General features: G+C 36.7%; 1 protein-coding gene across 1 annotated transcript; it reads left to right on the forward strand.

Annotated features, from left to right (window-relative positions):
- The first annotated feature begins 1,512 nt into the window (after window positions 1–1,512).
- Window positions 1,513–4,778, forward strand: LOC5563617 (serine protease easter). The gene is made up of 5 exons (XM_021848751.1): window positions 1,513–1,673; window positions 1,741–1,913; window positions 2,518–2,759; window positions 4,026–4,318; window positions 4,378–4,778. The coding sequence occupies exons 1-5, from the start codon at window positions 1,610–1,612 to the stop codon at window positions 4,689–4,691; spliced, it is 1,086 nt and encodes a 361-aa protein (XP_021704443.1). The 5' UTR covers window positions 1,513–1,609; the 3' UTR covers window positions 4,692–4,778.
- Window positions 4,779–14,050: the final 9,272 nt, after the last annotated feature.

Here is a 14,050-nt window from a genome sequence, read left to right on the forward strand (position 1 = left end):
GATATTAGCTTTGTTATACTTCAAATGAAAGCTATATCCATTCTCTACATGATGCCACTTAGTTTCCTATGTGTTCCTAGGGAAAAATGAGACATATCACGTGAAGAAATACCCAAGATTTATCAAAGAACGGGCTTTTCCCCAAACTGTTTAGCTAGCTGGCGTACGAGGGGTCCACCAATTTGAGAAAACTGAAAGGACCACCCTTAAGTTTTATCGAAAACTAGCGATCAGTGACATAAAATTGGAATTCTAACGATGGGTGCCGATGGCCTGGTTTCAGCGAGAATTGCTCCTCTGGAGTAACCCCTGGAGGAATCTCTGAAGGATAATCTAAGACAAGTTAATTACTGAAGGACTCCTGGAGGCATCTCTGGAAGAATCCTTGGAGGATTTCCAGAAATAACCACTGTAGAGATTTTTCTGGAAGAATCAATGCAATAATCCTTGAAAAAAATCCAGGAGAGATCGTCGGAGGAATCCATACAAACATTTTCCAAAAGGAATTTATGTAGAGATTTTACTGGTGGAATTTTTGAAGATTTCCCTATGGCGGCATCCACAAATTACGTAACGCTTTAGGAGGGGGCGGGGTGAGTAGGCTCAAGCGTTACGGATCATAGAAAAAAAAATATTTTTTTTTTCATACAAAAATCGTTACGCAGGGAGGGGGGGAGGTGGTCAAAAATTTCCAAATTTAGCGTTACGTAATAAATCCAGCAGGAATTCATGGAATTCCGAAAGAATTTCAAGAGGATTTTTCGGAGGAATCCCTGGAAGATTTCTTGCAGGCCCAGAACAAATGCCCGGAGGATTATCCGGAGAAATCCTTAGAATAAGTCATGTAGCAATCAGGATAATGGTAACTCTGGGCAAAATTCTTGAGAAATTTGTAAGTTGTAGAATATGTGGAGGAATCCCTTATGGAATCCCTTGAAGAATACCTGAGAGAAGCCCTGGAGCGATCGGTGGAGGAATGCCGTAAGAAATCTCCGTAATAATTCCTAGACGAATCTCGAGAGGACTACTTGAAAATATCTTCGTATGTATCCGTGGAGGACTACTCGAAGGAAATTCTGGAGAAATGACTAGAGAAACTCCTGGAGAAAACCTTGAAGACATCTCTTTGTAAAAAGATCTTCGAAATAATTCCTGGAAGAGTCTCTCGAGGAAGAGTTTCGAGACGAATCTTGAAGGAATTTCTGAGGGTTTTCACGAAGGAACGTTCTTCTTCTTCTTCTTGGCATTTATTTTTATTTCCAATTTATTTATGACTTTTTTCATTTTCAGTTCTTTTCCTGTGTATTTCTTACCATCACCAATCTATTTTGATTTGATTCCAATTGCGATTTTGATTATGATTTCGTTTGCCATTTCGGTTTCGATATAATTTCAATTCCGTTTGGGATGGCGAGTCATTCGAAGAATGAAAATGTTTATTTTCCTTAATGATTGGGATTACCTTAGACAACATGACGTATTCGGATGAATCTATATTAAAAGCGCACAACTGGTGACCTACATAATCAGTCATAGAGCTTCCTTGAACGACACTTGGCACAGTTCGTAAACGTTATCGCAGAAGTGAAATCTATAGGTAAAACCAGCCATGAGTCAATCTGTCTACCGAATTGTTGTATTGGTAGCACTATTATTGCAGGTATTTTGTTCGGGTAAGCATCTTGATAGTGGTGTTGTTTAAACCAAACAAGTTTTTGACAAGAATTGTTGATGTCACAGAACTTCCGGAAAACTGCATCAACCCAGCTGGAAAGCAAGGAAAATGCGTGCCATTTCGAAATTGTCGATCTTTCGTCAAACTTCTGCAGCGTAGCCCGATTCCTCCCAAAGATATGAGGTTTCTGAAGGCAAGTCAATGCTCAGAACCGAATGCAAGTGGTTCGTCGGTTTTAGTAAGTATTGGGGGTTCTAATTTTTGATAATTTTTGGCTGCAGATCTGTTTTTAGAGAATTGGTCATTATAACAAGCTTCTAAAGAGATTTTCTTCAATATGAGGTCTCTAAAGTCTTTTTTTTTCTTATGTGCAACATTTTAAAATGTTCAGAAATTTTTATACAACTATCACAATGGTTTTTCCAGAATCCCTTGTTAGATTCCTCTAGGAGAAGCGTCGGGAATTCTACCAATGTTTTATTTCCAGACATTTCTTCTGGAGTACCTTCAAGGAATTCTTCTAGACAAAACAAACAAAAACAGTACACAACAATAACACACGTCATTCGACGAAACGTTCTAAAGCCTTTCGACCAAATATTCAGTCGTCCAAATGACCCTTCGACTAATTGTCTAGTCTAGTTTCTTTTCAATTCTAGTTTGTTTTCTTTTTATATGTGCTGCTACCAGCTTTGATATGTGCACCATTTTGTTAAAACTAGCTCTACTTACAATTCATGTCTATGGTTTTATCCTATCTGGATGTTTGTTATTTGTCGAATTGTTTTAATTATATGAAGCAGATCTCAATACATAAATAACAGATTCTCATATTATTACAGGTATGCTGCCCGAAGGAGGAGAAACTTCTGAAACCTCCGTACTGTGGCGTAGGAGAAAGTGACCGGTTGATTGGTGGCCAGTTAGCATTTCTTAGTGAATTTCCATGGACAGCTCTCATTGAGTATCGTCGCAATTCAAGCGACGAAACCAGATTTCGCTGCGGAGCCACTTTGATTGGTCCCAAATATGTTCTCACTGCTGCACACTGTGTTCATGAAGGCTCTAATGACTTTTGGAAAGCGTAAGTGCCCATTAAAACCTAAATACACTTTGCTATAATTTCTTATCTAGATTTCTCCAATAAATCTTCCAATCATGTATTCATGAGTTTCTGCTATAATTGTCTAAGGTATTCAATCAAAACATTCTGCATTGTTCTTTTTTCTTAATTTCTTCACCAGGAATTACTCTAGGAATTCATCAAGAGAATTTCTCAAAAATTTCTTAACGGATTCCTTAAGCAAACCTACCATTGATTCATCATAGGATTCCACCAGAGAATTCTACAAGAAACTCTGGATGAATTCTTGCATGGATTCCCCCATGTTCAACTCCAGTATTTGACTCAAGAATTCTTACCAGCAACCCTGTAGGAATTCTACTAGAGTATCTCTTCAGAGACATCTGTAGGAGTTTTTCAGGAATTCCCGGAAAATAATTTTTAAGATTCCTTTGGAGAAATGTTTTGAGTGATATCTGTAAGCATTCTTCAAAAAATCCCTGAAGACTTCTCATAAGAAGTTTGTTGGAGGAAACCCAGAAGAATTCGGGCGTAATAAAGCTTAACCAAAGGGTTTTTAAGGTTGTTAAAATCAATAAGTTCCTAATTGAGTTTTACTGATACGGTTTAACAATAGCTTGTAGTAATTGTGTTTACCAGTTCCATTCATTCTTTTATTTAAAGCCAAAAACTGATAATCGGTTAAAAAATATGTTTAGGCCTTTCATTGGCCATTTTCGACCCTTAATACCGTTTTGATTCATATTACGGACAGCTTCAAATTCCGGACACTCTCGTTTGTATGGGAAACATTTCACACGAAATGTTTCAATTTTCGCCATCCAAAAGTTCTCATTTTCGAGGATCGTTTTATTAGGTTTTTTCCATAAATATCATTGCAAATTTATAATGCCCAACTACCTTAGACGTCTCTTAAGTGGTTGAACCATTTCAATTGATGATTTGACTGTTCCATTAATGATTATCATGAGCTGTCCGTAATTCGAATCAAAGCGTCCGGAATATGAGGCAAAAGTGAGGGAGCGTCCGGAATAAGAATCATGAAAAGGCCACACGTTTTGATTTATTTAAAATTATTCAAGTTGCGGACGCGTATTCTTTACCCACCATCCGAAAGTTAAGGGCTTCCGAGCTCGATAACGCTAAAAAATCATACAGAATGATTTATTTTGTATGGTCCAAGCTGGGTTATACTTCACTGAGGCCTTTAGTGTCCGTAATATGAATCAAAACGGTACATGATGTGCACATTTTTCTTCTCCGCAGAATCGGAGTTCGTCTGGGCGAGCACGACCTCGACACAACTCATGATTGTGAGTTCGGAGAGTGCGCAGCCCCACCCATTACTGCGGGAATCGAAAGGATCATTGTTCACGAGAACTACAAACCACGCCATAAGGAGCATACCGACGACATTGCGTTGATTCGACTGGACAGAGAGATCCAGTTTAGTGAAGACGTTGCCCCCATTTGCTTACCCGTCGAGGAATCGATTCGCAATAGAAATATCAGTGGAATATGGAACGCTAAATCCGTTGGTTGGGGGGTATCTGAATCAGGTATGTGTTTTAAGGTTGAGAACAACTTGATAGAGTAATAATTCGCCACAAATCTACAGCAATCGCTTCGCGTCAGAAGTTGAAAAGCCACTTGGCCATCTTGGATTCCGAGAGCTGCCGCAAACTGGACAAGGCCACCCTTAGAGATACGCAGTTTTGTACGGAAATGCAAAGTGATCGCGAAACATGCACGGCGGACGATGGGGGATCCCTCGTTATCAGGGGTCATCTGAATGGGTTGTTCGGGCACAACTTTCTGTATGGCGTTGCTAGCTTTGGAAAGGATAACCTTTGTGGAGCAAAAGGGGAGCCTGCAGTGTTTACCGATGTTACTCAGTACATCGAATGGATTGAGAGTAATATTGAGCTATAAAGTCGGAACTACTGCAAGAAACTACATTAATACTGTATAATATTCAAAAATGAAGAATCTGTTCCTATTGCGAATAAAACAAAGAAACAAAAAACTTGATTTTCGCAATAATTGTATGACACTACCCCGAACTCCATTACTCTGTATGAAATTACCCCGGAAACATAACGATCTTAGATTGGAACGGATTAAGTGCGCATCAACCTCGTGCTGTGCGTACATAATTTCTAACTGCTCTCGTTTTTAAAACTACCTAAAGCAATAAAACAGTACTTCTCAGTGCTCTTTTCTCTAAATATCAATCCCTTTTCGATCCTTGTTTGGACCCGTGCCTACGATTTTTCGTTGCACCCGTTAGTTAGCGGTGGTAATCCTTCTTGGACACCGTCTTGGAAAAAAAAAAACTGTTAGAAGGTTGCGTCTTCTTTCGTTTATTCACTGAACATGGCTGCAACTACGGAAAAAAGGAAGGGTGAATATCTGAATTCACAACTTCCTTCCAAAAAAGTGGGATTTAAAACTGTCACTAAACGTGGCAAGAATGTAAGAAATGACGTTTCTCCGGAATGCTAACTTTCTTCCAAGGGTGAAATGGATAATGTTGATAACGGCATCGAAATGAACAATCAGTTCAATGCTCTAGACAAATTTTCCGAACATTAAATCGAAGCAGTCTCTAGCTCAGGCTCTTTGATTCAAGTGAGGAAGCAAAGAGTGCCGCCTATCGTGGTCAGTTGTTCCGAATTTGGGGGATTTAGGCAGGAGATCTTGAACTCCATTAGGGGAATCAAGGTTTCCTTCTAAATCGCAATGAAAGGAGACTGTCCCGTTTTGCCGGAAACTCTTAATGATCGCGAACTTCTTCTCAAACAGCTTGAAGAGAAGAAGCACATTTTTTTACTTATGACGACAAAACTGAACGTTTGTTCAAAGTCGTCTTGAAAGGTCTTTCAAGTCACCTGAAGAGATCAAAAATGGAATAAATGTTTTACTTGGATTTTCCCCAGTTCAAGTAATCATTATGACAAAGAGAAGCCAATCTCACATTGTTTGGAAACGGCTTTCTCAAGGACATTATTTAGTTCAATTTAACAAAAAAGATCTAAATAATATTGAAGATTATAAGATTGAAGATTGAAGATAATAATAGATAAAGCAAGACTTATGTTCGATGTCCGTGTAATATGGGAACATTTCCTGTAACCTGGAGGAAATTTCTAGAATACCACTCAGTGCCGTCAATGCCAAAAGTGGGGTCATGGTACAAAACATTGCCGCAAGGGTGCTAAATGCATGATTTGCGGAGGTTCTGCACTGGATATAGCTCCGGATAATATTTACATAACTGGAAATACATGACTGACCATGTTTTCCGAAACCAGTTTTACGGAAATGGCCATATTCCTGAAAATTTTTAACGAATCTCAATGCGTCTGCCAGCATTGAACTTCCTATTAGTTCTAGTTTCTATGAAAATTTTAAACATCGATACAAGTTCACACCACACAAATATACAAGCGACAGAAAAAATGCCATTTGCACATGACTTCGGAAAATCTGGAACATCTATAGTCTGCGGTGGCCAATATGTATGTCTAAGCAAGTTCCTGAAACTTGACTAAATCGACTGCTTCTAGACGCATCCAATTTTTCATAAAGTTATAAGCATTTGAATTTATGCAAAATTTTGCCTATGTCAATCGTTGTGCCTATCCCCTGTATTATATTTGTATAACACACTTAATTAATTATTATAAAACTATTTCATCGAACTCATCCAACAAAAAAATTTCACATCCCGAAGCGGACATACCTTTAGCGTTTATCGAAATGAAAAAAAAAAAACTCGTGGATTCGGCATTAATGACCTTAGGTAACAACAAGATAGAACACTACACTCGCTCACGAAGATTTCTTCGTCACATTTTCAATTAACTGTACGAAATCGTAATCATTACCAACTTGCGTTGACAACACTGCTGTTAAGTAACTAAAGATTATCTGGGATTCTATTTTAAAACAAAAAACGCAACACACTTTTAAGCTAACTTAAGTGTTTTTGCATAGCATTGATATCACTTCTCCAGTCTCAATTCTGCCTTCAACATAGCCTTTATTCAGACAAGTCAAAAAGTAATAATAATGGATGAATAAGCGATTGTTAAGCTTTCTGAGGTTGCCATCTGTTCTAAAATAGAACTATCATTATCAAGAGGGGCTTGAATAAGCGCATGATAGAGCTTTATTCAGCCTTCCATAAAGCTTCAATTAAGCTTAAGGCTGAATAAAATTGCCAGAATTAGATGTTTAATAGCTGAACAACAGTGTGTGAGGCTATGAACAGCTTCTGTTCAAGCAAAAGCTGAATTGAATTAGTTATAAAAGCGTTTGAGCAGCTTCAAATTGTTACCTGGGTAGTGTCTATGCCCGAAAAATCGCTAAAAGGTAAAATATTTGTATGGGGAAATGTATATAACAAATTATTTATCAAAAATTTTCTTTTCTCTTAAAAATATTTGGTACCGGTTGTACTTGATGATAAAGACTATCACATCTACCAAATATATTTTCGATTATTGGTTTCATTTACGAGAAATTTGAAGTTAGATGCCTTTCCCCATACAAAACGAAACGAGAAAACTTCTGCTGATCAACTGCTGACAAGAGCAAAGCAGGTAATCGATTAGCAGCTATCACTTACATGCGTTGACGTGCTTGTGATTGACGAATCCTTGAGCACAAAACTCAAAGATAACACTGCGGAACACGGTTTTGTCTCAAGCACCTAAATACCGCTATCTACTTAATTAAGAGTTGCTGAATCCATTGTCATTTACAGACATATCATAGCACGTCTAGTTTTTGAGATATTGAATGTTGAAAATGCTAAATTTGATTTGCATTTCAGTCAACTTGCATGCAAGTTTTCCAACTTGTATGGCAATTTATTTGCTCAATTTGCCTTAGAGCTCAAACTTCATGTGTATAAAATACTTATCAACAAAGTTCATAATACTTCCGATGCTCAAAAGTTATTTTTTGATAGTTTAGAAAAGTATTATATTATGCCACATAAGAAAAACGAAGAATTTCATATGGAGACTGCAAGCATGTTAAAAAAGTTGATTTAACCTTAATTTAATCGTGCAATTTCAATCAAGTTATATCTGAAATGAAAGTTGAAGTCCTATTTCGCATGCTTGTTTGATTAGATCATAATATTTTATGGTAATACATTGTTTAAATTGTATGTAAACATCAATGAAATCAGTGTTCTATACAACTTTGGCTACCTGTAGCTAAAAACTGTGACGTGCTGGAACATTTCTGAGAACGGCATAAGATTCAGCAACCCCAAATTAACTAGAGACACTTGATTTGATTCTTGAGACACGAAAAAATGTCATTTTTGTTACGCTGTGTAATGACACCTTCTCGTTATAGAAGTAACCAGTAAAACAGCTTTACTTCTTTTTTTTTCTGTGTAAACAATGTTAACAAACAGCTTCCTGAGTATCGACTTAATTGGGTACTCATACACCCTTTGTGCCGTTTTGACTCATATTTCGAACACTTAGAGCCAACAGTGACTTCAAATGCATAAAATGATATGCATAAATTATTTGATTTGGGAAAACCTTAATTTATTAAAAAAGCCTAACTGTTAGCTGTTTGGCTTGCTGATAAAATTGTTTATTTAAATTTTTAGGTATGTTGCTTTTACGTAAAAATATGGAACAGTATTTTGATTCAAATGCCCAATACTGTATTGATTCTGTCTCATATTCCGAATACCTTGATTCAAATTCCGAACAGTACGAATAAATTCCAAATGAAAAATTTCGCAAATAAATTCATCTGAGCTAGTTCTACTGGACTCGAACTGGAGAATCATCACTATTCCCTAGGTATAAAATCGATTGGGAGACGTTAAAACTGAATTGCATCGACTGCCGTTCCTTAGTAATTTGATGACATATTTCAGCGAAACACTTCAACCAAATTGCTTTACAAAAACCGAGTGTTCGGAATATAAGTCTGTTCGGAATTTGAGACAAAACGGTCCCAGTTTCCGCCATAGTGGATATAAAATGATTTACAACTTAAATTGTAAAATTTGGTTGCTCACCCGCTAAATTCGTTAATTAGTTCTCAGTAAGTAACATACGTTCATCGGTTGAAGTAGTTTTACTGGATGAAATCATAAATTTCGTAACGGGTGTTCTGTTACAAGCTGCTAGGAAAGTACCATCACGGTGTCTTTTTCATGTAACTTTATCACGTTATCTCTTATAAAAAAATCGGCGTGTCTCAAATTTGGTCCGATGAAAGTCATGACCTATCTCTTACATTTGCTACTAAAATCACAATAATTCATTAGGGGGTCTAGCACACCTATTTTTTGATTTTGTTCTTTGTCATATCATATTAAGGTGAAGCGGCGTGTAACTCAAAGAATCATTAGAATCATCATTGATGTTACAGTAGTAGTGTCGCCTTTCCATGTATATTTTCAAAACAAACAAACAAAAATTATAACATTTGTGTTAAGCATATTTTTATGTAAACACATGGGAAATTTAGTAAATTGACGAGTATTGGAAATCAAAATCAACTGTTCAATCGTACATATCAAAAGAAAACATTACAATTTAATGAAGGGCAACGGAATTTCTCTGTTTTTTTATTGGATTTATCGCATATTTTTGTTATGCATCGGTACGGTTTATGTTTACAAGAGATGACGGTGTTGCCAGGTGGGTGATTGGTGACAGATTTTTCTAGCAATTGTTATATGCTTGTTTTCGGAACAGTTGCTGCATATTATAAAAATTTATCATTTTGCAAATAGTTTTCCATCATAAGTTCACTGATTTAATAAAATTTTAATGATTTTTGTCATCAATCCACATTAAATGCCATGATTTTACAGATAGCAACTCTGACAGCACTGCGCTCAACGATCGCGATGATTGTGCACACACGATAGTCGCGTCCCGACGCATCCCGACGCATCGCACTGTGGAGCTTTTCAATTATTTTGGGTGGTCCAAATTGATAAACACTTGGTAAGATTTTATGCTTCGTAGAGATGGTTTCTGTAATTTGAGAGAATCGAAAAACAAACAACGTATGAGTTTCCAGTTTCTATGCTTTGCCCAACCTTTCCGCACTGAAAATTAATACAACAGAAAAAAAGTTGGATATTTTAGACTATGAACACAGGCATGTCTCAGTGTGCGGTGGCGGCGCCGATTCGCAACAAGTGAAAACCATCGCCATAATAGTTTTGAGTGATGCAGTTGATAAAACTTTATAAATATTGAAATCCCGGTGGAAATGTGTTCCTTTAAGGAAAGTGAATAAAAGATTCGTTTAGTGGAAGTGTAGTGAACGCAATATGGGATCCTAAACACAAATGCTTGCCGCTGAATTACAATCGAAAAGGTAAGCACCTCCTATTTACAAGTGTAGTTGTGTGAGGCAATGAAATGCGGCATGAAATCGGAGATTTTTTTTGAAAAAAATATCATGTATATTGTCGCTAAATTGATAATGCTGTGTCTGAAAGTGTTGATTAAATATTGAAATACCACCTGAAGCATTTTTCTTCGCATAAATTATCCATTAAGATAAGCAGTTATATTTCATCGATGTTGCAGATACCAATACTATCATAACAATATGTTAATGATTTTGAAAGAAGCCATTTTGTGATGACGCACCAAAAGGCCTTAAAGGCACCGAAAATAATAAATTTTGGTGAGGTGAACTATTGAAACGGATTTAGATGAAAATCGTGCAGAAATCTAGTGTCAACATCTTGTTGACTATACTCTAGACCTAAAAATTCGCAGGCATGGGTCTGAATTGCCCACATCTTCTTTGCCATTGTTGAAATTTGTATTGCTTTTACAACTAAGTATGTCAAGCAAGTACCGTTTTGATTCATATTACGGACAGCTTCAAATTCCGGACACTCTTTTTTGTATGGGAAACATTTCACACGAAATGTTTCAATTTTTATCGTTCAAAAGTTCTCATTTTCGAGGCTCGTTTTAGTAAGCTTTTTCCATAAATATCTTCGAAGATTTATAATGCCCAACTACCTTAGATGTCTCTTTAGTGGTTTGACGATTTCAATTGATGATTTGACTGTTCCATTAATGATTATCATGAGCTGTCCGGAATTCGATTCAAAGTGTCCGGAATATGAGGCAAAAGTGAGGAAGCGTCCGGAATAAGAATCATAAAAAAGCCACACATTTTGATTTATTTAAAATTATTCAAGTTGCGAAAGCGTATTCTTTACCCACCATTCGAAAGATAAGGGCTTCCTACGCTCGATAGCGCTAAGGAATCATACAGAATGATTTATTTTGTATGCTCTATGCTGGATTGTATATCCCTGAGTCCTTAAGTGTCCGTAATATGAATCAAAACGGTATATCATTCATCTTTCTGACTTGGTTCAGGGATAAACGATCCAAAGACAAAAGGTCGAAAGGACAAAAGGTTGAGAATAATTTGCATTATGGGAAATTTAATAATCTTTGAAAGAAGATTTTTGATGCTTTGTTCCCTCTTCATTCCTCTTCGACCTTTTGCCCTTACGAACTTTTGTCATATATTCCAGAATATTGACAAGTTCACATTTGTACCAATTACAGTGCAGTGTTGACACTATTCTCCATTTGTTTGTTGTGAGAATTTACAGAACATTGCTTTTGTTTGGGGCCCAGATAGCCGTAGCGGTAAACGCGCAGCTATTCAGCAAGACCAAGCTGAGGGTCATGGGTTCGAATCCCACCGGTCGAGGATCTTTTCGGGTTGGAAATTTTCTCGACTTCCCAGGGCATAGAGTATCTTCGTACCTGCCACACGATATACACATGCAAAAATGGTCATTGGCAAAGTAAGCTCTCAGTTAATAACTGTGGAAGTTCTCATTAGAACACTAAGCTGAGAGGCAGGCTCTGTCCAGTGGGGACGTAACGCCAGAAAGAGAAGAGGTGCTTTTGTTTGCTATTAAGAAGAAAACACAAACAGAATTGCTGACAAATATTCTGAGATGAGCCAGCCTAGGACTGAAAATCTCTGTTTTTTATTGCATTTTAAGGAGACCTAAGTGGTTTGTTATTCAAATCCGGGACAGATTGAATGAGAATTCTTTTTGTGATTCCTGAAGTTATTTATTATACTGATTCTTGATGAAGTTTTGTCTGAAATACTAGTTTTGGCAAGTCCTTGATCTATGACAAGTACTATGAGACCGTTGAAGATATTTTGTATGGATTAACAGCGCATTTTTTCCAATAAATATTAACAAATTAATTGGAAGATTTCTTATCAATTCGTGGCAAGATTTCTGATGAATGAATAAATGGTAAGTTTCTTTAAATATTCTTGGGCAGATCATGACTAAACTCGTGGCAAAACTTTTGATTGAGTTCTTGTAAAATCCTTTTTTGGATTTATGTCAAACATACACACATGGATTTGTTTTAGTTGTTCGGTAAATATTATTACCGAAAATGAACTGTAAATACAGTAATGTCCCAATTTCGTCAGCCCCATGCTGCATTTAAGGTTGACAAAATCGGGAAAACGCTAAAATTTAAAAAAAAAATTCGGCTGGTTTCAAGTTTTATTTTATGATTTTGTTAATATAAACATTGTTTTTCCTCCCATTTTCTATGTACCGTAATCCAAGGTAACATTGAAAAGTTTCTTGAATAATTATTAAGAATTTCACATTTCGGTCGTTAGATGATTATAAAGACGTGGCCAAGGTCATAATTGACTTTATGCACCCAATTTTGCAGGTATAGATGTGTTTAGTCTAATTGAAATAAATATAAATTTTAGGCTGACAAAATCTGGAAAAAAGGATGTTTAAATCGGGGGTAGACAAAATCAGGGGCTGACAAAATCGGGTCATTACTATAAATAATTTACTGAAGTTTCGGTATTACAAACTGAAATCACCAGACAAAAAACTTGAAAAAATAAGGAGATAGAACATATATTCATCTTCTCTTACCGACATTGTCGTTTTATTTACCGAAAAAAGAGTACATAGTATGAATGAATTGTAGACTGTAACATTTAAGGTGACTATAAAACGAAGCCAAACTTTGAATTTTCATGTGCACAATACTGGAGATTCTGACAACAGTTCACGTTGAAAACCAATCAAATTGCTTGCTTGCTGGTCGTAATCAATGGGATAAATTTTCAACGTGGAGCGCTGTTTGGTTGACTTGAGTTGTGCTCTTGAAAATTTGAGGTGTGGCTTCGTTCTATAATCACCTTAACCGTACTTCAGTACATAGTACTATAATGGTTAACCAAACAAATAGTTATTTGGGATTTGAGATCAACATTTTTGTTTAAAATGCGACGCTTTGGATTGTCCACGGTGTGTTTCGTAGAGCAATTTCAAAACAAAAAATTCGGCATGTCTGAAATTTTGACACAAGAAAGCCATGATTCTCTCCTCTCATTTGCAACCAAAACGAAAATAATCGACTCTTTAATGAATGTTCGAATCCTCTGAGCAGAAAATAATCGGTCGGGGGGTCTAGAACAATATTTTTTTCAATTTTTTTATGGAGTTTGGGATATAACTTAACCTTAGGAAGGACCTTGGGTCGTTTTCAAATTTTCAAATTTCAAATTCAAATCATTGATTAAAATAACCTAGCAATTTGAGGTTTTCTGACAATTAGGTATTTTTTGTGGGAACAATTATTTTTGCGGGAACATAAGTTTTGAATGGTCCCTTGGGGAGCTTCCATGAAAAAAAAAGTTACATATTGTGACTTAGGGTCGTTTTCGACCCGAAAATTCAAACAGCTCGTAAAAATCAGTCTGTCGACCGAGTTTAGTTCTGTTGGACTTAAATGAAAGGTACACATGTCGATTTTCAGAAACCCTTTCGGAAATCTGGAATTGCGTCACTGTGGCCACCGGGAGCCTGTTACATCTGAAAAAGTACCTTTGGAGACCCTTACTTTGACAACTTGTAGTTTCGTAACTAAACAAGTAATCTAAACCGTCTTCATATTGTTAAATTGGTATTCACGTGGACTATGAATAGAGATTCTCAAATCGCTTAGTCATTCATACCCGGTTCCGGAAATCCAGAACATACGAAAAGTAAGTTTCCACCGCAGTTTCGTTTATGTAATTCACATCGGTACTATTCGGTTGATGGATATTTTGGCATAAAATTTCTCTATAATAAGGAACCAATTACCGGTGCACATCCATTGAAAAATTCGGTCCAGTATGGTCCACGCGGAACCGGTTCCTGGAAGCTGGCCAATCTGGACAATTCGATGAAATTACTCGGA

Source organism: Aedes aegypti, chromosome 3 (genome assembly GCF_002204515.2).
Source record: "Aedes aegypti strain LVP_AGWG chromosome 3, AaegL5.0 Primary Assembly, whole genome shotgun sequence".
Lineage (NCBI taxonomy): Eukaryota > Metazoa > Arthropoda > Insecta > Diptera > Culicidae > Aedes > Aedes aegypti.

What these genes read in the sequence shown, in the direction of transcription:
- LOC5563617 (XM_021848751.1), top strand. Translation starts at nt 1,610, where the DNA reads ATGAGTCAATCTGTCTACCGAATTGTTGTATTGGTAGCACTATTATTG. An exon ending in ATTGCAGGTATTTTGTTCGG is followed by an intron (nt 1,674 to 1,740) that starts GTAAGCATCTTG and finishes TTGATGTCACAG; the next exon opens with AACTTCCGGAAAACTGCATC. An exon ending in TCTAATGACTTTTGGAAAGC is followed by an intron (nt 2,760 to 4,025) that starts GTAAGTGCCCAT and finishes TCTTCTCCGCAG; the next exon opens with AATCGGAGTTCGTCTGGGCG.